General features: G+C 41.8%; 1 protein-coding gene across 3 annotated transcripts in view; it reads left to right on the top strand.

Moving 5' to 3' along the window:
* Positions 1-5,939: 5,939 nt before the first annotated feature.
* Sema2b (Semaphorin 2b) overlaps positions 5,940-24,609 on the top strand; it is a 46,847-nt gene continuing 28,177 nt past the window's right edge. For all 3 annotated transcript variants that reach the window (XR_011418030.1, XR_011418029.1, XM_070213414.1), the window contains exons 1-2: positions 5,940-6,136; positions 19,090-19,626. Coding sequence is in view for 1 of the 3 variants with exons in the window: in XM_070213414.1 (XP_070069515.1) it covers positions 19,440-19,626 (187 nt within the window). In the remaining 2 variants the exon portion in view is untranslated. The remainder of the gene's footprint in view (positions 6,137-19,089; positions 19,627-24,609) is intronic.

Genomic DNA, 24,609 nt, shown 5'->3' with positions numbered 1-24,609 from the left:
AAGGAATGAACAATCTTAAATAGAACTAAGTGTATAATTTTATTAAGATTATTAATAAGTAGTTATTATGTTTTAAGAGCAATATATTTAAGTTAAATTCAAATGATTTGTAAAATCCTATACAGTTATTTATGATTTTAAAAAATTAAGATAATTATAACAGAGTTATAAGAAAGAATATACAATTGCCCTTCCGCATAATCTGCAGTTAAAAATAATAGCTTTTCTTACCACATCATGTAAATATTTTTTTCCAGTGAGTGTGTCATGTTCGGGTTCACTACCAGATTAGTTTCGTTGCGAGTGTGTCTGAGTTTTTTTTTATTATTTAGTTGTCTTTTTTTGCAGACGCACCAACCACAGAGAATCAAAAGCCGCATGGGCGTAGCCCGTGACACCTAAAAAAGGGGTGTAGCACTGGCAATTAGAATGGAGAGCGTAAAGTTTGAACTTCCCCCTGGGCTCCCCTGTCGACTTCTTGTCCTCAGATCCTGCATCTTCCCTCCCAGTCTGCAACGGGCTTTTGTTGTCTGCGAAGTTTGCCTTTGACACAGGGTGCCGGTCCCGCCCCCATCCCCTTACGACCCCCCTCCAACGCCGCCCCTTCCACCTGGCATGCCGGCAAAATGGAATCCATTCATTCAAATCTATGTGAGCCTGTGAGCGTTAGTGTCTGTGCAGCTTGTTGAACAAAATTGAAAATTAACTATAAATTCTGTGTGGCAAAACATGCAAACATGTTTGCGGAAATACCTGACAGACTCAGGAACCCAGGGGCTCCAAAGATTAGGGGGGCTGTGTGGTGGCCCATTCGACCAGACGAGGTGTCAAGCGATGCAAACACCTTGGTGACATCGAACCCCTCGGCACAAAGCGATTCATTGTTGCGAAATTTAATGCGAAAAATTCATTAAAAATAAAACACCTCGGTGAAAAGAATGCCCAAACAAACTTTGAATCCACCGAGAGCCCAAATTGAATTGCCCGAAATTTGTGACGTGCGTTTCCTTTTTTTTCGGGGGTACAGTGAAGCCCTTCAAAGGTGCTAAGTACAAGGGGAGGTATACGAAAAAAAGGGAGCGTGTTAACCCTCATGACAAGTTGTGGCTCTAGGGGCTTTTGCAGTCACAAAAAGGGGGATTTTCCATAAATTTTTTAATCGAAATAAAAGTTTCAAACAACAAATAAAATAATTGCAATTGAAAAGGTAGTTATCCAATAACATTTATGAGATTTTCTTACCCTATAAAAAGTGTTAATTTATAAAACTTTGTTAACGACTTAAATTATTTTCCTAAGTGTAGTTAATGTGTCAGGCCAGACATTATTTTATTTTTATTCTTTTCCCGCTTTCGACTAAGTGCTTTGGTGTGAAGAAGTGAGACTACCCGCATACGCCCAAAAAAGAGTGTGCATTTTTGAAAAACAAAACAGAAGGAAATCGAAACCCTGGCGGAAAATCAAGGTAACCCGAGTTATTCCAAACGGCGCACCAGGAACAATCAGCTAGACTTAACTAATAAATTTCCGTGAATTCCGCACGCAGTCAAGTCGAAGCGGAAATCATTTAAGCTGTCAAATCAGCCGGCCAGATGGTCCAAACAAAAGGAGCCAGGGAGCCGGGGATCCAGGTAGGTGGCCCCAACTGAATGGGGAGCTCAAAGAGGAAAGAAAGCGATTAATATTCATTCAGTGTCGCGCGTATATCACTTTTTATTTGCACAGGGTTTGTGGAGAGCTTGCTGTGTGAAGGTGGGTTGGAAAAGGGGGCTCGGGGGGTGGTAGGTAGCCTTGCAGAGGGCGTGGCAGGGGGAGGAATGCTGGAGCAGGCGCCGCCAAGTATGCAACGGAATTCGGCGCACGCAGCGGCAGGTGAGCTCGTGTGGCTGCCTCACTTGTTGTTGTGTTAATGCGAGTGTGTGTGCCGGGGGTGTGCGGGTGTGCCAACGCACAATTACATACAACAATTTGTGCTTTGTTTCGCCGTGTGTGTATGCGTGTGAGTTGGGAATCCAAATCACCAAAGAGCAATCGTGCAACAGCAACATGGCCAGCAGCCCCAAGATGAAGGTGGATACTATAACTGCACTTGGAGAAAATGTGGGTACTTTTGCTCTAAAAAATGTGATGAAAATAATAAAGGGGAGTTGGACTTCATTTAATGACTTAAGTTTAAAAAGCAAAAAAACTTCTAACCAAATCATAAATAAAAACCATTTTATATTTATTAATTTCTTAAATTGTTTTTCAATGATATAAAATATAAAAATCTTAAATACATTCAAACGATAAAAAATAATAAAATAAAATAAATATCCGAATTTTGGTTGGGACATTTATTCCTTATTTCTTAGAAAATTCGATTCAGAATTATTAAATCATAAACTTACAAAATATTTTAAAAATCTTTAAGCCCTTGTCTACATGGGTTACTTAATTTGTATTTCACAAAAAATCATCTTTTTTTGATAGAGAAATGTGAACAGCAATTTTGCAGTGCCCAGCGAACCCGAGTTGGCCTGCAGAAATCCAGTTGGCTTTGTGCCGCTGACACCTCCCTCCGGAGGCCCCACCCCTCAAACTACCTCCCCCATGGCAGCACTCAAATTGGAAGCCCAAATATCAAGTCGAAACGAGGGGGCTCAAAGGGGTTGGCTAGGGGCGGATGATACCATTGAGGGGCGGCTCTTTCGCAGCTCCGGCGCTTAGTTTTCAATGTGAAAATTGAGAAAAATTGCCAAACGAGTTGGTAAGCGATATTCTCGGCACCGCCTGCCGTTTGGTCCGATGCCAGGTGATGCAGTTGGCCCATTGTTGGCCTTTCCTGGCCTCCCTCTCCTCATATTCCAGCTTATCTACACTCCACTTCACTCCGCTCACTTATTGTTAGTTTCGCTAGCTTTGTTTTGACAACTTCTGGAGGAATGCTCTGGGAACTGAACGCTTCGTCAAATAAAAAGGAGCATTTTTGGCTTCAGTTTACTTCCGTTTGCTTTGACTGCCTGCTATGCCTTCATCTGCTCCTTTTGCCTGCAATAGGAGACCCAAGAAGCTGCTGGCAGCCATAAAATTACGATCCAGCAGAGAGCAAATGACGCGAAACAGTCGCACGGACATGGCCAAGAGCCTCTGAGCCAAAAACATGGGAAAAAGGGGGCTATGGGGGGCAAACGGGGGCAAAGGAATAAAGGGGCAGCAACAACACGTTCCCTGCATAAAAATCGTGCAGGCCATGCTAAAAACGTTTATCCCTTTTAGCCCCAAGTTTGGCTCAGGAGTTCTCCTGCCAACTCCCTCAGAACAATGGCGGAGAAACACTGGGAGAAATCCCGATTTATGGAAAATCAGCACTTCCGATTGGTAAACTAATATTTTTAAAAATAATAAAAGTTTTAAATTAATATTATTTTGTAACTATATGACTTGTTTTTTTTGTAATTTTTAAACCTATGATTATAAAGTAAATGTATGATATTTAAATTAACATCTAAACAAATAAGATTGATTCTTAGCTTTTTAATATATTATAGAAGGATCTTTACTTTCCCGACCTCTCTCAATTTTAATTTACATTGAAAATATTCATGACTTTTCGGATCCCACAAACTTTTGCAGTGCACTGAAAGAACAATTTCTTCGTCTTTAGTTTCAATGGCCCCCTCGGCGGCCCAAAACCATTTTAAATGGAACGTAAGCCGGGAGACTGATGGCCGGCCGTGGGAAACGAGGAGTGGGGGTGGTGGGCAGATAAATGCCGCATCATTGGTTATTTATATGCGTGCGGATCTCAGGTGGATGGCCCCGGCATCAAACGATATATTTATTTGATTTTATTGATATACAAGCGGTCGTAAGTAGTGCACATCCATCTCGGCCAACGAGTGGCTTAAGTCCTGTCATTACTGAGCCCAGTGCCAGGTGAAGGTCGGCATGGGAAATTAATTAAATCGCATTCAAATGATTGGCTACGTGCCATTATTAATTCGAGCATAAATTATTCCACATGGCCTAATTCCAAGCGATTTTCCTCCCCTGCCGCGCAATCTGTGGTCAATCACTTGATTGGCTGCCCACCGAATGGATCTGAAATTTTAATGCAACACGTATTGGCACTTCTAATTTATGGCAATTAAGTGAAAGTTCTATAAATGACAAAGAAGGTGTTCGAGAAATCCATAAGCTCACCACATTTATTATTAGCCTGGACTAATTAAGACAGAAACGAGTTTTACCTTGCAAAGGTGGCATTTCAAAAGATTGCAATTTGATCAAATAAAAGTGGCTTACATGAAAATCATTTTAATGCCGGCTGCTGGGAAGAAAAGGCATTTATCCTCATTTATAAATGACTTTGGTGCAAAAGTGCATGGTAAGTGTCTTTGTGACAAGTAAAACTAACTATAGATAATTTGGATCATAGTTGAGGAAATCTTCATTTTAAGTGAATATTTTCAATTATGAATCCACATCACGATTATATGCAAAGAAAATTTCGAAAACATACGTTTCTACGTTTTTATGTTAATTTATGGGGAATTTAATAACGAGGTAAACGGGTCTTGGCATTTCATATTTGCGCCATTTTTCCGAGTTTTGTGACTTTTTTCGTTCATAGCAACAGAAGAGTAACAATATTTGAAGGAATATAAGATATTCGAAGCTTAAATTACAGGCTGGAACCTCTTAAAAAAACGTAGCACTCACAACCAAAAAAAAAAAAAGGTTCAAAAAAGATTACAAATTGTTCTTGAAATAGAAAAAATGGCCTTCACTATTTCGTTCCTTTTCTAACTTTGGAATGGTATGAGATAAGAGATGGTTCGTATCAAACGTTACTCTTATTAGCTTTAAAAGAAACAATTTAAAAAATAAAAGACAGAAAATAACGACACATACATACACTCAGGGAAAAAATTGTTCTGATTGTGTCTGAAAACGTGTCTTTTTGAGTCTCAAAAATAGCTTTATACCGTTTGGTATCATTATAAGAATTTATGGTATTATTTTAAGAACGGATTTTTAAGACCGCTGTTCTTACTTTAAGAACGAAACGTACTTAAATGTATATTTATTTTTAGTAAAAAAATAATTTTGTTTGAATGCTCCTGTAAGCATTCTGCCATGGAAGGAAATAATAAGGCCATGGCCCAGGGGCCAAGGTGCTGGATTCTGGTATTATTTTGTGTTTGGGGGTACGAGGTTCAATTCCCGCTCACAACACAACTTATTTTTTTTTTGTAATTAGTAAATTAACAACTTAACTTTTTTAATACATTTTTGTTCTTAAAGTTATAAAGGAAATGTTAATTGAAATACATTTGAAAAACTTTTTACTTACTTTGACTTATTTGGGTTTTGAACCGGGGTCCTCTCGCATCAGAGTCAGACGCCTTACCAACTGGGCCATCGCACCGTGTTACGCGCGCGTGCATAAGTTCAACTTAAATCTAAATTTACTGGTCTTAAATCAATACCCTTTGGTATTAATATAAGAATGTGGTCTTAAAAAAATAAAAGAACAACACGGTAGTAATGTAAGAAATTCGGTCTTAGATTTTTTCGGTCTTTTTTTTCTGGGTGTACGCATTATGAAAATCTGCATGACTGCATATAGACGGACATACAAGTTTAAATAATTTTGAACAGGTTATGTTATGGTACTTTTATAATAGAACATTTGAACTTCCCAGTCCAATAAGGTGCGGTTTACAGCAAAACAAACTGTTAAAAAGCCGGCAAGTCCTGAAAGTGTTCCCGGTAACAGCTTTCAGGGCATTGCCAGCTTGAAACTCGTTTTTCCCGAACTCTGGCGAATGCCAAACGAATGAGAGCGAGCCAAAAGCGAACCCAAAGCGAACCCAAAGAGCCGAATATATGTGCGAAAACTTCGGCGGCAAAGCAACAGCGAAGGTTTGTTCAGTTTGTCTTCAAAACGCGACTCGAACGGTTCTCTTGTGCGGATGTTGAGCGTGAAAGTGGAAAAGCGGAAAAGCGCAGTCAAAAACCCAGTTGAAAACTCGTGGAAATTGTGAGCAGTGAAGAAGAAACAAAACCCATAAATAAAAACCGAAAACTGAGTGATAAGTGTGCCACCAACAGCAGCCAAAAGCCAACGGGGGACTCAGTTTGCAGCGAGGTGAATATACAAATCTCGATCCCCAAGACTGTGTGCAACGTTCTCCAATCCGAATCCAATCAGAATCCAACCTGAGCGCTACCTGCCAAGCGTGTTTCACTTTGCATTACCCTCGCTGACCAGTTGATGCCAACTTGTTTGCAACCCGTTCCGTTCTCTCTCTTTAGTGGCTTAAACCAGAGACAAAGGAGTTATTTTTGGTCGCCATCCGTTGCCATTTGCATTTGTGCAGCCAACTTGGCCCATTCATCGCATAAATTGCGAATGCAAACGGCCAAATTGTTATTGCCACTTAGAAGAGCTCTAAGCGGAATTCTCTCGCCTTTTTCTGAGCCAAGTGCAGGCAATATCTTGGCCGAAACAGTAGCCACCTGGTCGCAACTAGCAGTTCGCGACTCGCGGCTCCGAAAGAACAGAACAGAAAAAAAAACGCTATCAAGACACAAAAGCTGGTCGAAAAAAGCGCTGGCGATTGCATCGCATGTCGAGGTTGTTTCGCATGCCCTTGCCCCCCTTGCCACGCCTCTGCATACCCCCCTCTGGCCACCCCGAGCAACAACAATGCGAGCGGAGAGAACTTCAAAAGCACTCCGACCCTCCGTCTGTTTTTTGGTGATTATAAGCGCAGAACCGCACCAGAAGTTTGAGACAAAGTGCATGGAGTCGCCATTTAAATGCCCTTATAATATCTGGTGTGCAGGGGAAGCTAGAATAAACAAAAATCACACTCCATTCATGAAACGCAAGCTGAATGTAATGGATTTTTGCTATAATCAGCACTTTATTTTGTTTATATCTTGGTAACTTGGCTATTTACTGATTTCATTTTTGTTTTTGTGGTTAAAATGTGGATTTGTCTTTTCAATACAAAAGGGAATGTAAACAATACAGCAGTTTTAAAATTTATTCAAATTTAATGATAGTTATCATAATTTCCTAAAAGACTAAAATAGCAATAATATTAATCCCTCTAACTGATGATAAATTGGTTGAAAAATAAGTTGTATTAACTGTAAAATTTCGTTTTTGTTAGGTTACGTTTATTTGAGGAAGAGCTTTACTTACTTATTTTATTATTTACTTGTCTTTATTGTAAAACTGAATTTCGGCAAAAAAAAAAACTATGAACTTACACATATGTATAGTTTTGTGGTTTTTGTGGTCACAGTTAGCCAAAGTAGATCCCCAAATTATCCTTAATATACAAGACCGTAATTATTTTTCAAAAGCGGCTAGAAAAAGCGTTAGAATTTTGCCGCAGTCAGTAAGAGTATTAAATGCAAAGGCACAAAAAGCGTTTTTAGCCCGTTTCGCGCCGCACAAAAGAACCTGAGAAGATTGGCCAGAGCCGAAAAAAAGTGGCCAAAGAACCTGGCCCACAAAAAGGGGCGAAGAAGACGGGGGGTTTAGGGGCCGGCATGCTCAAAGCGTTTAAGCGCCTTTGACACTCAGCTGGTGGCATAAAGGGGGGCAAGGGCATGGTCTGTGGATTAGGGGAGGGGGTGCCATGTGAGACAGCTGCCAATCAATGGCAGCCTAGGCCCATCACTTTGCGGCCATTTTGCTCCGTGTGGCATGTTGCATGTGTGTTACAGCACAAAAAAGCCAAAAGAAAAAGGACAAAAAAAGAAAAGAAAAGGAAAATCGCTTTCAGCAATCGTTTTGAACTTTCCTTTGGAACCGGGACTGAGGAAATTATGCGCTAATGGCAGCCAAAGTTCAATTTCATAAATAGTTAACTTCAAAGTTGCCCACATTCTCCAAGGAGAGGCCAGTAAATTACACACCGTGTGTACAGTGTACACAATCAATTGCAGGCCAGAAAGAGACATTTTCAGCTTATTAAATGGAATTAAGCAATTTCTGCGTTATTACCATGAATATTTGAAATCGGGGGTAAATACCAAAGCCAGGGGATTAGTTATTCTCGGCTCTCTTTGCGCACTTTTATTCCTATTGATTCTTGGGCAAATTAATGTTTTCATTGCGTTTTCCGGCGCCCTCGCAACGGAAGTGTCGTGTGGCCCAATCAAACAAATACTCGTACACAACGTGGTCGAGAAAAAGGAGCCGCGGGCCACAAAAAGTAACCAAATTACGCCTAATGGTTTTTTAATTGTAACAATAATTGCTGTCGCCATTGCATGAGCAGCAACAGCAGCAGCAGCAATCAGAGCTGTTAAGAGGGGCAAAAGGGGTGAGTGGCGCTTCTGACCCTCCTATTAATGAGAGCTCTTGGAAAGCATTTAGATGCCTGCAAATTACCAAGCAGCCGTACAGGCAAAAAAGTCTTCGGTTTCTATAATGTGAAAAAAATTTTTACACAAAAATGGGGAGGTTTCAAGTTGCATCGGAAAGAGAAATTTTAATGATCCTTTTGGAATTCTTACTAGATTAAAGTGAACAGCTTTAGACTGGTTTTCTGTTTTAAAAATTCCTAGTTCAGGTAGAGCGTAGAACAAATTCCAGAAATTGCGATGCATAACCTATTGATGTAACATCTTAATAGACTAAGAAAAAGTATTTAGTATAATTTCTTTCGGTGGACCGAATTGAATTTGAAGCTCATGTTTCTGCTGCGCTCGACTGTTGCTGCTGTGCTGTGCAGAACCCTACATAATTGTTCGCTTCATGTTTGTTGGTCTGGCTGTGCTCGTGTGCGTGTCTATAATTAAGGCCGAAAAAAGTGCTGGCCTATGCTTTTCCGACCTCTAAACAAAAGCCAAAAGCAATGAGAGACGCTGAACCTTGAACTTGCTCTCGGCTTCTATTTGGGCTCGTTTGATTCTATTCATTGTTCAGTCGGCGGCAGTTGATTATGAGTGTTATGTTTTTTCGTGTTTCCACTTCTTTTTCCCATTTCTATCTTTTTTTTCCGTGAGTTGGCTTGTTGCTCTTTTGCCCTTTGGTCGTTTTCGGTTAGCCAACATAGCCTGAAATGGCCAAGCGTAGCATACTTCTGTGCGCCAAGGGTCTCTAATGTGCGCCATTTTGGTTTTATGCGGGCCCGTTGTGTGAGTGTGTGTGAGTGTGCGTGTTGGCCCATTTGCCCAGAGGTCATTATAGACGCTTGCCTGGTCCGCTCGGCACGTTGTGGCCGCCAACTTCCGCTCTTGTTGCTCTTGATGTTGCCGCTGTGGCATCTGCAAGTGTTGTTGCCGTCGCCGTTGCCACTTTGAGCCTTTTGGCTTTTGGCCTGGTCCAGCTCTCTAAAGTGGCAATTTGTCTAGTTCTGTAAGCGCCTCTTTTAACGATAATGATGATTGCGCATTGTTGCGTTTTTATTTCAGTGCACAACCTGTTCAGACACACAGACAGAGAAATCCACTTGGAGTTATGTGCGTGTGTTTGCTTAGCATTTTCCGATTTTCATTCATGGCCACACCGTTTTCCCGCTCCCTACCTTTTCCCTGCTCTTTCATTCGGGACTTTTATTATTTTCATTGCCATTTCTTATTCCATTTGGCCGTCTGTCAGTTGTCTGCCTTTTGGTTTATGCCTTTTGCTCTCGCTCTCCCTTTCTCTCTGTTTCAGCTTTCCCCTTTCGAGGGAAAATCCTGGCTTTTTTTTCTCCCGTTTTGGCCAAAACGTGTCGTCGCCGTTGTTAATTTTTACTGTAGGACGAATGTTCGCATTTGCTTTATTGGCCATGGCCGAAATGCAATGCCGTCTAGACGAGGCTGTGCTGTCCATAGAGAGGCTTTTCGAGGGCGGGGAACCCCCCGTTTGATGTCGCTATTTGATTTGGCCGAACTATTTTGATTTGGCATTTGCCGTATTCGGTTTTGTTTTGGCCAATTCGGCATGACTGGTTCTGGTTTGATTTATTTTACACACTTTTTTCCCCAGCTATTTGTTTGGTAAATAACATCTAAAAGTTTGCATACAATTTTCGTAAATATCAAACCACATAAAGTGCATTTCGTGTGTGTGGGTCGCAAATAATCAATAAACATTTTGCGGTTACCGACGGTCAGTGTCGTGGCCCCAGTTGACATCCATCGATGGCTATCGCTCTCTGGACTTTGGACTCTGGACTCTGGCCGGCGGCATCAGCTGATTACTTTATCAGAAAGGCGGAAAATGAGGGGCCAAAACGATGGCATAGACGGCCAGCACACACGCACTCGCACACACACACACGTGCATAACTTAGCCGGCATTCACGTGCTGCACTGAATGACTTTATCGACTGCTAAACGTCGCTTGGCCATTTGATGCCGACGTCGATGTCGATGTGCACACGTTTAACCCACTGGCAAATATTCACACAAACAAGGCACTGGGAAAAATAACCGATGGAAAATATGAAGGAAAAAGGAAGAAAAATCTACAATTTTATTGCAATTTAGATCTTGAATTCTTCGGGTACTTACATTTTTATTTAATATCTCATTTGATATTTAATGGGCTTAATTATATAATTAATATTATACAAGAAATATGTCGATATGTCATTCGAGAACATGATAGGTAGCTGAGGGAAATAAATACCATTATTTAAAAATATTAATTTGAATTAAAATATTCACATACTAGTACCACAATTTCAATTATTTACTTTCTAAATTTCTTAATATTACTTTCTAAATTAAATCGATTTTATTAGCTAGGTAATTTTCTAGTCCCAATAAAAATACTTCAAACAAGAGAGAACGCTATAGTCGGGTGCCCCGACTATCAGATACCCGTTACTCAGCTAAAGGGAGTGCGAAGGAGATGAAGATAAAAACTTTGATCCACCGTAACTTTTTAACGAATGGTCCGATTTAAAAAATTTCTTCTACATTTCGATAGGTATTCATAAACACAATAAAACTGCATTTTTACTTTTCCGAAATATTGAAAATTTTAAAATCGTATATAAGCGATTGTGGGCGTTAGAAGGGGCGTGATACCCTTTTGAAACAAACTTGCGCTGCGTAGGAGCTCCTAGAATCTGCATGCAAAATGGCAATCTTCTAGCTTTTATAGTTTCCGAGATCTCAGCGTTCATACAGACAGACGGACAGACGGACAGACAGACGGACAGACGGACATGGCAAGATCGACTCGGCTAGTGATCCTGATCAAGAATATATATAGTTTATAGGGTCGGAAACGCTTCCTTCTACCTGTTACATACTTTTGCACGAATCTAATATACCCTTTTACTCTACGAGTAACGGGTATAAAAACCTATAAAACCCAAGATGTTTGCACATCTGAAGAGCATTTCGTATGCATGACATTTAGATCTGATTTCAATTAGACTGCTATTGTTTTTCCCAGTGCACTTTTCTGAGTGGCACACACACATCCTGCGATAATTTTTCTGCTTTTGTCGTGTGCTCTGGCTTTGGTCCAGGCTCGAGTTCACATCGTCCTGGGTCCTGAGCCCTGAGCACTGAGCCCTCTAAATGTTTATTGCTTCATTCTGTTGCGCCATTTAATCGATGTCTGGCTGTTGGCCTGCGCTCCACTTCCACTGCCACTTCACCCCGTTGCGATCCCCGATTTTAAAGAGCGGCTAATGTAAATCGTTGAATTATGGCAATTTGCGATTTAATGAAACTTTACTCCGACGGAAATCAGAAGTCCCCGTCGCCTCCATACGCTGCCTGTCCATCTGTATGGGGCTGGTATGGTGCTGCAGAGAGTGCGAGAGTTCACTCCCCAAAGGATTTTATCCTTTTAAGCAATTATCTTATAACACAATCCTGTGGGGGTCAATCCGTGCCTCATTTTGCGCTCGAATGCGCCGCACAAAGTATTTAAGTATCTCAAGCCGTTACCAACAAAACAGATTTGGCTGAAGGAGAACGGATAGTGGCTATGGGATTTGGGCGTTGGGCTCCGGAAGGGGGCGGGGTTAACCCTTTTTGTTTGCCCTCCTGGATTATGTATTTGTGTTTATCTCAGTTCAGTTTTTCGTCTGCCTTTGCTGCTGCGAATGAAAAAGACGGGGAGAGAATGAGAGCTTACCGCAGAAAAAAGGAAGCCGTAATGAAATGCAAAATCGCTTAAGTTCGCCTGGCAAGGGAAAACAACAACACAGCTGCCCCGCCCCCGTTTTGTTGACAGCGTGTTAGTGCAAACTAAATGAAATTTTCTTCATGCTCCAGCTTTGTGGGTTTTTGTTTTCCATTCCCATTCCCGGTTTTCCGAGTCTGTCGGCTGTGTGTTAATGTGTTTGGGGGTGTCTATTAAGGGTGCTACATGTACATCAGGGCGGGCATCATCCACATCATCATCACTGCCTCCTCGTGATCATCATTAACATCCGTGCTGTAGGTAGTTGTACATGCCGTCATAAGGCCGCTGCTACGTTAACTTGGCCTCAATTGCCCCATTGTCCTGTGCATAATTGAATGCTCAGACGCTTTTCGAATTCCACTTAATTCCCGGGGTGCAATATGTACGGTTACATTGGAAAAAAATTGAGTATTAACATATTTAAGATATCTGTGGTATTTGGTCTAGAAACTGTTTGTAATAGGTTCTACAAAATAATACTATTTATGATATGAGTTAAATAAAGTACCATATAAGCCGTAATAATTCTTTAAATTTTAGTTTACATTTTATAAATTTGTTTTTTAAAATGATAATCCTCTAATTTAGTTCCTTTAACGAATCTCTACTGATATTTAACCACTTATACAAAATATTACGAATTATGAGGATGATTTCTCTCTGTGCACATATGTGGGAGTTACCTTTTCAATGACTTCCGCATAAGTGTTTAATTTCCTGTGTATTAACATGCTTAGGAAAACACAGAAAAGAGTAAAGGGAAGCTGCAAAGCGCAGTGCTGATATGAAAAAGGGGTTGCAAAAAAATAAAAGCAGAAAAGGTGCGTTTTCGAAACCCCCCTCTGTGTGGACTGGCATAACGATTTGTGCCAACAAATTTATTTAAAAAGGATTATCAGCAGCTAAGCGCCATGCTGGCACACTTCAAAGGCGGCCACGCTTTTCCACCGCCCCCCAGCAAAATTTTGGGGTGCAAGTTGGGGCTGGGGAAAACAGAAACAAAGAGCAAACAAAACGAGTAAGCACCGTCATGGCATATGCAAATTTCAATGTCAGACTCAGTCTGAATTTGAATTTGAACTCGAGTATGAATTTGACATTCAATTTTGTTTTTCTATGGGTCGGAGGAAAGGAGAAAGGGGCATCGTAGGCTAAGTGGCTTTATTTTGATGATTATGGCCGGGGACAGAGTTTAAATAATCAAAATTCCAACCATTTCAAGATTAAACCCGAAGTTCTAGAAATTCGATGCGCTCGCAGGAATCGAGTTCTAGGATATCCATTCTTTTTATGACATTCCTGCGATAACCTTTTGCTTAAAATGAACCTGGTGACATTTATATGCTTTTAAGGGGGGGTTTTGGGATTGCCATTGGGCTGCCTTCATATCGAGTTTAAAAATAACGTAAAAAATTGTAGCAACCGAATCTGAAGGCGTGAGAAATTCAATTTGTTGTCACGTCCATCAGGTTAAAATGAAAGTGGCGGGGGTTTTTCTGTGGAGCAGGGTTGGCATTTTCATGTTATTGAATACTTTAAAAGGTTTTTCGGCTACGCCATCCGCCCCCAACTCCAAAATTCGAATCTTGCTCAATTTTCAGTCCCTTCTGTGAGTTTTGGGGTTGTTCGAATTTTAGTTGAAACATTTTATTTACTAATTGCTGGGAATTTGCTGTATCTACATGTATTTTTGGGAAATCTGTTTCTCCTTGAATGAGTGCCTTTGCGAGCGAGTGTGTGTGTGTGCATGTGCGGAAGTTCACACACGCCTGAACACTCACAGCCTGTCAAACGCACTGCTGGAAAATCCCCTTGCAGTTTTCCCTACCAAAGTTGCCTGAAAATTTTCAAATTTCCGGCCCACCCACTCTCTCGCGCCGTAGGAAATTGTCTACGCATGTTTCTGGCACTTTTAAGCGGATATAGAGTATAATGCATGTGGGAAACTATTCCGCCAGCTAAGTCTGCGCCTTATCCATTATTAATACACGAGAGTAAAGTGTGTTCAACACAAATTTGCAATTTGCTCAAGATTCAACATTCGGAAAGGGGGCGTGAATTAGCTTCAGCCCGATAAGCATATCCCGCCACCGCCTCCATTTTCACCCTCCAGCGACTCCTGCAACTAAATGGCATATGGATTTCCGTTGTCCAGTCGTGCCTTATCTCGTTGCCATTGGCAATGTCTGTCTGATGTGATAATCCGCAGGAATTAATAAATAAACCATTAACAAATAAACTAGAGTTAAGCCCATGCATTGCATTGAGGGAGGGGAGGGGGTGGTGGTGGTTCGGCTGGGTGGCTGGGCGGTGGGTTAATGTACGTGCCGCAGGGAAACCCTTATCAAGGACTCACCAACAGTCAGGCAGGTCCAACCCCGACTTGACTTTCTGCAAGCATCAGCAAACAAAAGAGGAAGGTCCTTTGCAACACCTCACTCTTTATATTTTCCCTTGGACAGTGGCAGAAAAACCTATAAAATCCGTAAAAATTGGAATCTAATATTTCTTACAAATAATTTTAATTTATAAATTAGATTTTACATTTCATACAAATTTTTTTGATTTATTGATTAGCTTTTTTCCCAGAAACATTTGTAAAATATTTCTTAAAAAAATACAGAGACTTTGTATTTATATCCCCAACCAAAGGTCAGTCCGTTGGCAATAAATTTACTTCGAAGGCGTGCCCTCAGGATAAAAAGGACTACTAAATGCAAATGGCATTTGTGCGTGTGTCGGCGTGTGTCGCCTGAAATTTCAGTCAATTAAATGAAAATAAATGAATAATTGATAGTTTTCATGGCTCTCCTCGAACTCCACCTTGAACTAAACCTTGGCCAAATGTAATTAGGGGAAGAGCACAGGCACAAAAGGCACAGGCATAGTCTGTGGAAGAATGTCATTTGAATAATTTAAACTGTTAGACGCGTTCGGCGTTCGATTGCCAGACACACAGGACATCGGGGACACAGTGGGTTGTGGGCGGTTTTTCTGTGGAATGGGCGTGGCACATGCTGCTCCTGACCGGAGCCACAATGACGTTAATGACAGTGACGAGCGGTTGTTTGCCTCAGTTCTCGACCAAACATTCAGCGCAAACAAACAAACAAACAAATGCACGCACGTACTCCCAGCGACACACACTCGCACTCACACTCACTCATAAAAAACAATCAAAATGCAAAACGGAACCAGGCAGACGACACTCCATGGGGAAACTGTCCGTGTGTGTGTCTACACTGGGAGAAATATTTCGAATATCTTCTAGAAACTTAAAAAAAATCTTATTAGAAACTTGGGGATATACAAGAACGAAACTTTTGTATTTATAATACAATTTCGAGGGGCTGTACTTAGAATCACATCTTAATTATACGAATTCTTTATATTTGGACTTAATATCATAATCAACAGAAAATGATTTTTTAAATATATAGATTAAATATAGATTAATTTAATAGACTGCTAAAAATATTTCATTTAAATAAGAAGCTTCTAGCTCAAGGGTATCCACCTCAGTGGCCTTTTTTCTCAGTGCACGTGCGTGAGCCTTGCACCAGGAGGATCAACGACAAACACAAATGGCTCCTGATTGCAGGCAGGAAGCAACAGCTACGGGGATACGGCGCGTTGCCTCTCCTTCTGTCTGGCTATGCGACTAGAATTCAACATTTTGCCGCCATTAAAATCAAATTGCACTTTCGTGCAGCACAGACCAGGATACTAAGCCAGAAACCAGGGGGTGGAATGGGGTGGCCAGCCGGCAGGCGGAGGTCACGAGCCGCGCCAACGTTTTTGGCAATTTCGGCAAAATATATTTCTCTCGTACTTCTGTCGCTCCGCTTTTTTTATGATTAATAAAAGCAAATGTAAATAGTCGCAAATAAAAGGCGGCTAAACGAAATGAAAGCAAGCGTTGCACAGGCGACCTTCAGGGGGGTGGTGCAGGTGGTTGCAGTGGGTGGGTGGTTGGGAAAGCCAGAGACCACTTCCCTTCCCCCTTGACCTTCCCCGACCCACAAACTTTCGCTTAATTTCTATTAGCATTGCTGTCGCTTCGTTTTCATTGCTGCGGCACGCTCCGCAGGTTGCTGAGGTTACCCAAGGGTTGGATGGAGTTGCAAAAGTTGCTGCAGGGGTGAAAAAGCGAGGGGAGGGGATGAAGGCTGGTGGATCGCTGAGGGAATGCAACTGTCTGCCCGGCTTGATTGTTTGTATTTCTCATGGCACTCGATGTCAGTCAAAATCGCTTCGTTTTCACCCTCTCCCAAAAACTCAAACAGTCCAACTTCAATAACTCGAACCACCAGATGTCACACGACTATGTTTATTTATATATATGTGATTCTTTTTAAAACGGGTTTTGAGTTTATGAAATGAAAATAAATCTTGGGAATAAAATATTTACTATAACTCAAGAAAGGGGAATGTTAAAAGCATGAAACAGAGATTTTAAAAATATACAATATTCTTTAGCATTCATTTATTTGACCGTTTAAAAGAGTTGTTCCATTTAGAATTTAATTCTAAATTAGAGATTTTTTTAGTATAAGTATTCCACATAAAATGTCATTCCAAATTAGAGCTTGTTTTAGATATGAAGTTCAACAGACGTCCTAATGCTCACAAAGAAAAGTCTGTGAAGTTTAGCTATTAAACGCGATTGCCACACAATTTTGTCAGAGAATTTCAGTTAGGGAACTTCGACTGTAAACACCCAAAAAGAATGCACCACCCACCGGGCAGTGAAGCCACCCACTTTGTACTGTTGTTTGTTTTACAACGTTTTTAACTTGTTTGCAGGGATTAGGTAAGCAACTCAAACAAGAACGAGTGCTCAGGACCAGCGTCGCAATGCAACTCATAAAAATAGACAAAGACAGGGCCTGCCAATTTTCAGCGGGAAAATAAATGCTGGGGGAAAACTTGGGGGATTTCCCCAACCAAGCGGTTGCCATAGACTGATTTCCATTCAGCAACCGTTGCCAACATTAAATGCATCGAATTACATTTTCTATTAAGCAACTTTAAGAGGGGGTTTGTTTGGGATCGTGTGGCTACTTTGTGTGCGGGGCAAAAAAAGAGGAAAAGGGGGTGGGCTTGGGGGGTTTATAAGGGGGTTACAGGGGGTTGTACCAGCCCTGAGCGAATGTTGCTCGTTTGTTTGCTGCTTGTTTTACAATTCGCTTTTTTAACGCTTTCGCGCTGTGATTCCTTCGTCCTGCCAGCGGGTCCCTGACATTGTTGTGCGGCGCCTTGAACCTTTTGCAGTTCTTGGTCCTTAGACCACCCCCCTGATAACCCGTCCTGATTGCACAAGTTTTTGTACTGCGCTTTGGCTAAGAAGCCGCTGGCTGCACGCCGTTTAGACCTGCTTCGCCTCATTCTCCTTCTCCGCCTTTCTGGCTTTAAGTTATGAAAACTTTTGTCGTTGTTTTTCCTGCCCGCCTTTTCTTTCCTGGCTCCCTTCCTTTTCCCCTGAGGTTTTTCCACGTATTTGGTTCCTCTTTAAGCGCACATTAATCAAAGTTTTTCGTTGGGCTTAGCCGAAGTTTGGGGGCATTTATAAGGCAATTGTGGAGCTCGTTTTGTTGGCCGCGACAGGTGTGTGGGTGCCGGAGCCCCAGCCGGCTTCTTGGCCCGTTTCTTTGACGGCTGCATTGGACATTGAAGCCATATGGCATCCGGGCTAAACATTCCGGAGCAAGCTGGGAAAAACGCAGGATCTGAAAGGAAAGCTAAAGGAAATACTGGCACTTTTTTATAATATGAGATATATGATAATGAAATGATAAATTTTATAATGACTCAAGCTATTATAATAGATTATTTTGAATAACTCTATTTCTATTTATGTATTGTGAGACAGTAATTTATTATCAGACTTGGGACTAAGAAATTGTTCTTCCAAATTAACTGTAATAGACAAATGAACTTGTACTTTATATTTTTGATAAAAAAAAAAATAATTATGGCTAAGAAACCGACTAAACAAAGTTATCTTTATTATTTTATCTTCAATATTTGTTCAGCATTTAATCCCATTCTTTTGCCTCAGTGCAGGTGGCCTAACCTGTCAAACAAAGGTCTCCAAAAATTCTTGAAAACTTTCCCGTTCCCCCCGAACTGACCAGACTTGTGGTTACCAACTCTTCCTCCTGCTGGTAACTCCACTTTATGTTCTCGGCCAGAGTTCCCAAGTCAAATAGCGGGGACAGCTGAAAACTAAGCTGCAAGACATTCGAAAGAGCCGACTGTCTGAAGGTTACCGCACACTCACACAATGCCTAATTGTCTTTGGGCTCGACTCTGTCTGGCCGTCGGCCCCCTACGCTCCCTCCCCCTTTACCGCCCCCTGAGGGCCTGTCTGAGTGACTTATGTCTGGCTTTAGAGAACTTTTTGCAGCATACAATGTTACATTGCAAATTGAAACACGCGACGCTGCGCGATGCGGAGCATTGGAAAAAAAGAGGAGAATTTCCCAGACACACACACACATAACTACAGCCATATGCATAAATAATAATGCCGGAGCGTACTTAAAGTGCAGGCGTCTGCTAGGCTCAAAGCCCCGATTCTCTGCCTTACTACGGGAATATTCCCATTCTGCTCCATCCGAAAACCCTTCACTCGTCTAGCCGTCTGCTCTCGCTTTGGGCTGTCCGGTTTTTCCAGGAGTTGGGCGGTTGGGTGGTGGGTGGCTGGGCTGGGATCTGTATGCACTTCAGCTCGAAAGTGTCTGCTGCATTTACCCTTGAAAACGTGGCCGCTGCAACAGACTCCGTTGCACATTGCCCGTTGCAAATGAGTTCAATACACTTGGCATAAACACAAACATTACTGGGAAATCCACTCATCGCGCGAGGGACATTTTCCACTGCGCCGGCGTCGTTTTCCCAACTAATAATGCTCTCGAACCTTTCCGCTCTTTCAGGTTTTCACGAACTTCGGGCCGAACACTCGCGAAGCCAAAGCCAGAACGAGTGTGTTTATTTAACACACTTCCTCGTTGCGAAAGCCCTCAGTTCGTGTCTGATGCTCGCGAAGTGCGCGCCACAGTGAAGAGGGAAAGCGGAAACGGAAGCGAGTACGAAAGCGGAAACGGAAACGAGGGAACATGTGTGTGTGACGGGACGATCGCTGCTCCCCAAAACAACGAGATCAATGCCAGCTAAAAGATTGCTCAATCAGTGAACTTGGTGACTTGGTGAACCGCGAAAGTCAGTGACTAAAACTGCGCCATAAAATAGGAAAAGAAAATACTTTATCGCGAAGGCAGGCAGCATGTGTGCCACGGGGAATCCCCACCACAGGCTCGGCAGCCTCAGTGCCCTGCTCCTCCTCCTCCTCGTCGCCCAAACAATCCACGTGGAATACGCCCGGGCGGATTATGAGAACACCTGGAATTTATATTACGAGCCGCCCTGCTGCACAGGCTCGGCAGCTGGCCATCATCTGCGCCACCACAAAGGTAAGTCCCTCCAGTTAGTCAGAGCCCCAAGCATTTCATCCCGCCGTCGCAGTCAAGGTAAGTGAGTGGCCAAGGAGTCCCGACTAATTTGCGGCCGGATTAGGGTGGCTTTATATGGCAACTAAATTCAGTTTGTTTACTTTGCTGCACTGAGAGATAAACATAAGAATTTGAGGCATTTCTTTAAAAATTCAGTTTGCTAAGGCCAATAAACATGAGGATTTTAGACAAATGCTTATTTATTTGTTTCTTTAATAACTCAGTTCTTTCAATCACAGTTTTATAATAATTTAAGGTTTCTAAATTTGTCATAAACATTCTTCAATATTTTAGAAAAACGTATTTATTGTTTTATAAACGCACTCAAAATAAAATAAATATTCTCTTGTTCAAAAAAATGTATTCAATTTGTTGTTTGTATACTTTATTTATAAGAAGATTCTTTTCTTAGAATTCCGATAGTCAGTTTTTCATGTTTGCACCAAATATTTCGTTCATGTTTGAAATTCCAATTGGTTTTAATTCCTGGAAATACTTGCACTTTTACTAAGCACAAGTGAATTTTTTGTAAAGATATTATATTTGAATCGAATTTTTAAAGAATTGCCTTTAAAAACTTGAAATAAGATATTTGTTGTAGTGCCCTTGCTTGGGGAGATGCGAAATTCAAATAGAATGGCTTAAACGTTTTCCCCACTTTGTTCGGCCTCGAATTCCCGGCCAGCTAAGCTCCGGCATACAAAACTATTCACAACAATGGAGGCTGGGGATCGAAGTTTGGGAAATAAGTCAACAGCTTACATAGCCGCGAATGCCGAGAAGCCGAAATAGATTGTGTGTGTGTGTGTTTTTGGGGGGTTTCCCTTTTTATGGCCAAAAGGAATAATTTTCACTTTAAGCGGATTTGCCGCCCACGTCTCCTTTTCGCTCTCATTCCCTTTCCCCTCTTCTTGATTTGCCATTTCGGTCCACTTCCGTCGGCGACGTCTGTTATCCTTTTTCACCCGGCTCTCTGGCCATTTGGCACCCAGAACTCGTTCGCATTGCTATTGTTTTGCCATTGTTTTATTTCATCGGCAAGACATTTCTCTTCCGCATTGTGTGAAGTCGATAGGGTGGTTCGAGGGGAGGTTCTCGGGGGAGCAGAGGTTCGAGACTTATAGACTCATTCGCGCGCAGCAGCCTGTGCTTCCTTGTACTTTACTTTTCCGCCAGTGCTCGAGTGAAATTAAAAACTTTTGCCCGGCTGCACGGTCTTCGTTTTGTTGTTTGTTCAATGGCAGGACCCCTCACCGCCCCTCCCCCTTTTTCAGCCCCCTTCCCAGCCCCTTTCCAACTTGACCGTCACTTCCGCCACTTAAGATGTGTTTTATTTTACCCGAGATCTCCCTTTTTCCCACTTTTTTTTTTGCGCCCCAACTATTAGTGTTTAATTAGTTTTCAAGTGGACTTTTTATGGACCGAAGCCGAGCTTAGCCCAACACAGATTCTCGTTTAACTGAGCTGTCGCTGAATAATTAAAACTCATTTCGCATATCGGATGAATGTGAGTAAGTAATCCGCTTTAACCAAAGCAAAACTTTTTAATGCTCATCGGAAATTATGACTACTATCACGGGGCTATTATGTGTGAAAATCCGCCTTTGTTAAGCATTTTTATTTACATAAACAATTTGGGTTTACGCAGAAGATTCGCCTCTTTACAATTACTGCAATCTGGGGAGGGATTCGCCAGCCGCAGAAATGTAAACAGAAACGAGTTTTAAACGCTCAAACTTTTCCGGCGACCCGAAAAAGGGAAAGAAGGATATTTTCAACTTCATAAAGGTTTTGCGAGACGACAAAGTAAGCAACAAAAAACGAAGAAATAAGGGAAAACGGGAAGGAAAGTACGAGGCGAAAAGCGTTGGGATAGCATATCAGATGTTTGCGTTGTTAATTAAAGAAAAACAAGCAAAAGTTTAATGGCGAATATTAGCGCTCCCCCGCTGGAATGACCCCCAGAAAAGCGGGAAAGCAGCAACCTCAATATCCACCTGGCTTTGGACCAAAGTTGCGGACATTGCGTAAATAGAAACAGCGCAAAAAAGGGGTGCAAAGGCTCAAACGGAAAAAAGAACACAAAAAACTTGGCTCCTTATTTCCCTCACGCACGCAAAGCCAAAAAAAACGGAAAAGCGGGAAAACAGGAAAATGGCCGGGGGAGCCGTAAAGCAGGAAAATGAAAACTGCTCACAAATGTTCATTCCTCTCGTAAACTTAAAGAATTTCGAGCATTTAGCGCTGGCAGCCAACAAAAGTTTGTTGTTTCACCCTGTTTTCCTTTTTTTTTTTGGCCGAAAACGAGAAAACTTTTACGTTCGACCAGCAGGTGGAAGTTCTGTGAGCTGTGGGCAGCCATCGTCGGCTAAATTAGCCAGCCCAGCAAATCAGCAATTAAGCAGCAATTTTCAGCTGTAAGCGCCAAGTAAGTTTTCGGCAGGATTTCAGGATTTCTTGCCAGCCAGTTCATAAGTCCATCAGCCATTTCAGTGCACAATTGAAGTCATGTCAGAGGTACAATTGTTTCAAACACACACGCAGGCACCAACAGGGCGTATACGCAATGCGGGGGATGATTGCCGGGGGCCTGAAATTTAAGAAAATCAATACTCGACTGCGCTCCCTTTCATGTGTGTGTGCTTCCGCCATAAATAGCAGGCCGAACAGATTCACCTGTGTTCGAGGTGCTTTTGGGCCAAATCCAAAGCCAAAGCCGACTAGGCCGTAATTTACAATCGCATTGACCTGGTTTCTGGCCTGCGGATTCATTAGCCAACTGTAACTGCAACTCTAAGTGCCATAATTCAGCTCGCCTCGCCGCAAGTACAAATGCTTGTTTGACACACAGAGAGTGTGCAATTTATCTTAATGGAAAAGGCAGAGGCGTAGCGCCGGCGACCTTCACAGGGATCGCAAGGATACAAAGATACAAGGATGCGAAGATACCAAGATATAAATAATCTTACACCCACACACGAGAGCTGCGGTTTCGTGTGGCCCACAAACAAAAGCCAGAGCTTTGTGTATGTATTGACACCTCCTACGAGGATACGGGAGGATACAAGAGGATACAAGAGGAGCCAAGGATGCGCCTCTTGGAGGACTTTTCCGGCCAGCCATCCTCACGTTTCAAAGCCACTCGCATTTCGGCTCAAGTTAATGACGACAAATTAATTAAGCCAGAAATGTCTGCGCCACTAAATTTGATTATAAAAGTTTACGTTTTCCATTCCAATTTCCCTCCGACTCTGAGTGAGTGTGTGTGTGGGGTTTGCCATAAATTCGTTAACATAATGATGCCATACTTGTACACATTAACATCCCAAAAGGAACCAACAAAAATTAATAGAGGGTGGCATTAAAACTTTGGTCTTTCAACATTTCCTTGGGACCGTTCGAATGACAATGGCAACTTGTTTATAGTTTTGGCTTAACAACTTACGGCAAGCCTATTAAAATTAATTCATTTTATGTTAATGCCGAGTTTATTCAATTTATTTAAAACACATGTCGCTTGATTTAATTAACTTTACATGACCGTTGCGGCTTTTGTTGCAGGAAGCAGCAGCAGCACGCATGTTGCTCCCGTGGCCATTGGTGTTGCTGCTGCAGCTGCAACTTCTGCTGCTGCTGACACATGATGGCGAAAACCCGATGGCCATAACACCCGACCTGACAATATTGCGCCGCTTTTGTTGTCAGGCGTGTGTTTTTAATTAAACACTTTAAACAGTAAAACAAGCGAGGACAAAGCTTAAGGGGCCTATAATTAATAAGGCTTTAAAGAAAGAAACATAATATGATTTTCATAAATTGTAGTGACGAAACAAATATATAAATTCACACAAATATCGTTCGAGTTGTGATAATTTCACCTGTTTTAATATTACAATTTTACTGTAATTAATGAGGCACCATTATAATATTGCCTTTTGATAAATAAAATGGAATCTCTGCCCGAGATTTCAGGGATTCATGCATCCAGAGTACAGATTAATTTCTCAAAATAATTACAATGCGTCTTGGCCTGGAAAGCGCTGAGGTTAGTTATGGCCATTACAAACACACTCGAAACTTTAGCCCCTGCCAGGATATTATAAACATAAATAATCATTAAAAGGAGACATAAATGGCAAACTTTGATCTTCAGGCAGAGCACTCAAGGTTCCGCTACACACACAGACACCTCTAGCTGCACTTACTTACACTCGAATTCAATTATCTGCTCCGATGTATTTAGACACACCAACCACAAGGATAACAAAAGAGGCAGAAGGCATATATGGAATTCTAGAAACAATATGAACAACCGAAATATGTTCATTCATTAACAGAGAGAAAGAGGGGATGATGGTCTGTGGCCGTCAGAAATAATTCGTAGTGAAATATATTAAAGTTATGGCCTGACCCCCAGCACATGTGTTGGTGGTGGGTTCGACTTCCCCCTTTTCTGTTTTCTGGGGAATTTATATATGGAATAGCGTGAAATTGGGGGGAGTACCCGTCGCACGAGTTCGTTTGTGCTGGCTTTTCAGAGTGGACACCGAACTATTTTGACCGAAAGCATAAGGCTGAAAAAGTTCGGGGGGAGTGGAGCTTCCCGGGGGTTGCTGGCCAGCATATTGCAAAAGTTAAATTGGTTTATTGTCCATTTTTATGACACAGAAAAAACTTTGTGCCATGCCAAATAATTGCATTAAGTGCAGCCCGTCTCCCTTTTTGGGACTCGAGTTGCATAGGAATTGCCCGATTTAAATGGATGTATCGCAGCTTTTTTGCATGATTTCATTCCGGAATGGAATCCATACAGAATGTCGGGGAGGGCAGCAAAATTAACACATCATTTAATCGACGGACAATGGAAAGCGATAACAAAGCAATCAGACGGATAAAGTTCAGAGAAGGGGAGGTGGAAAACCCATTTCTAATTAATGCTCAGAT

This window comes from Drosophila takahashii, chromosome 2R (assembly GCF_030179915.1).
Source record: "Drosophila takahashii strain IR98-3 E-12201 chromosome 2R, DtakHiC1v2, whole genome shotgun sequence".
NCBI lineage: Eukaryota > Metazoa > Arthropoda > Insecta > Diptera > Drosophilidae > Drosophila > Drosophila takahashii.
This window is presented reverse-complemented; position numbering and strand designations above follow the sequence as displayed.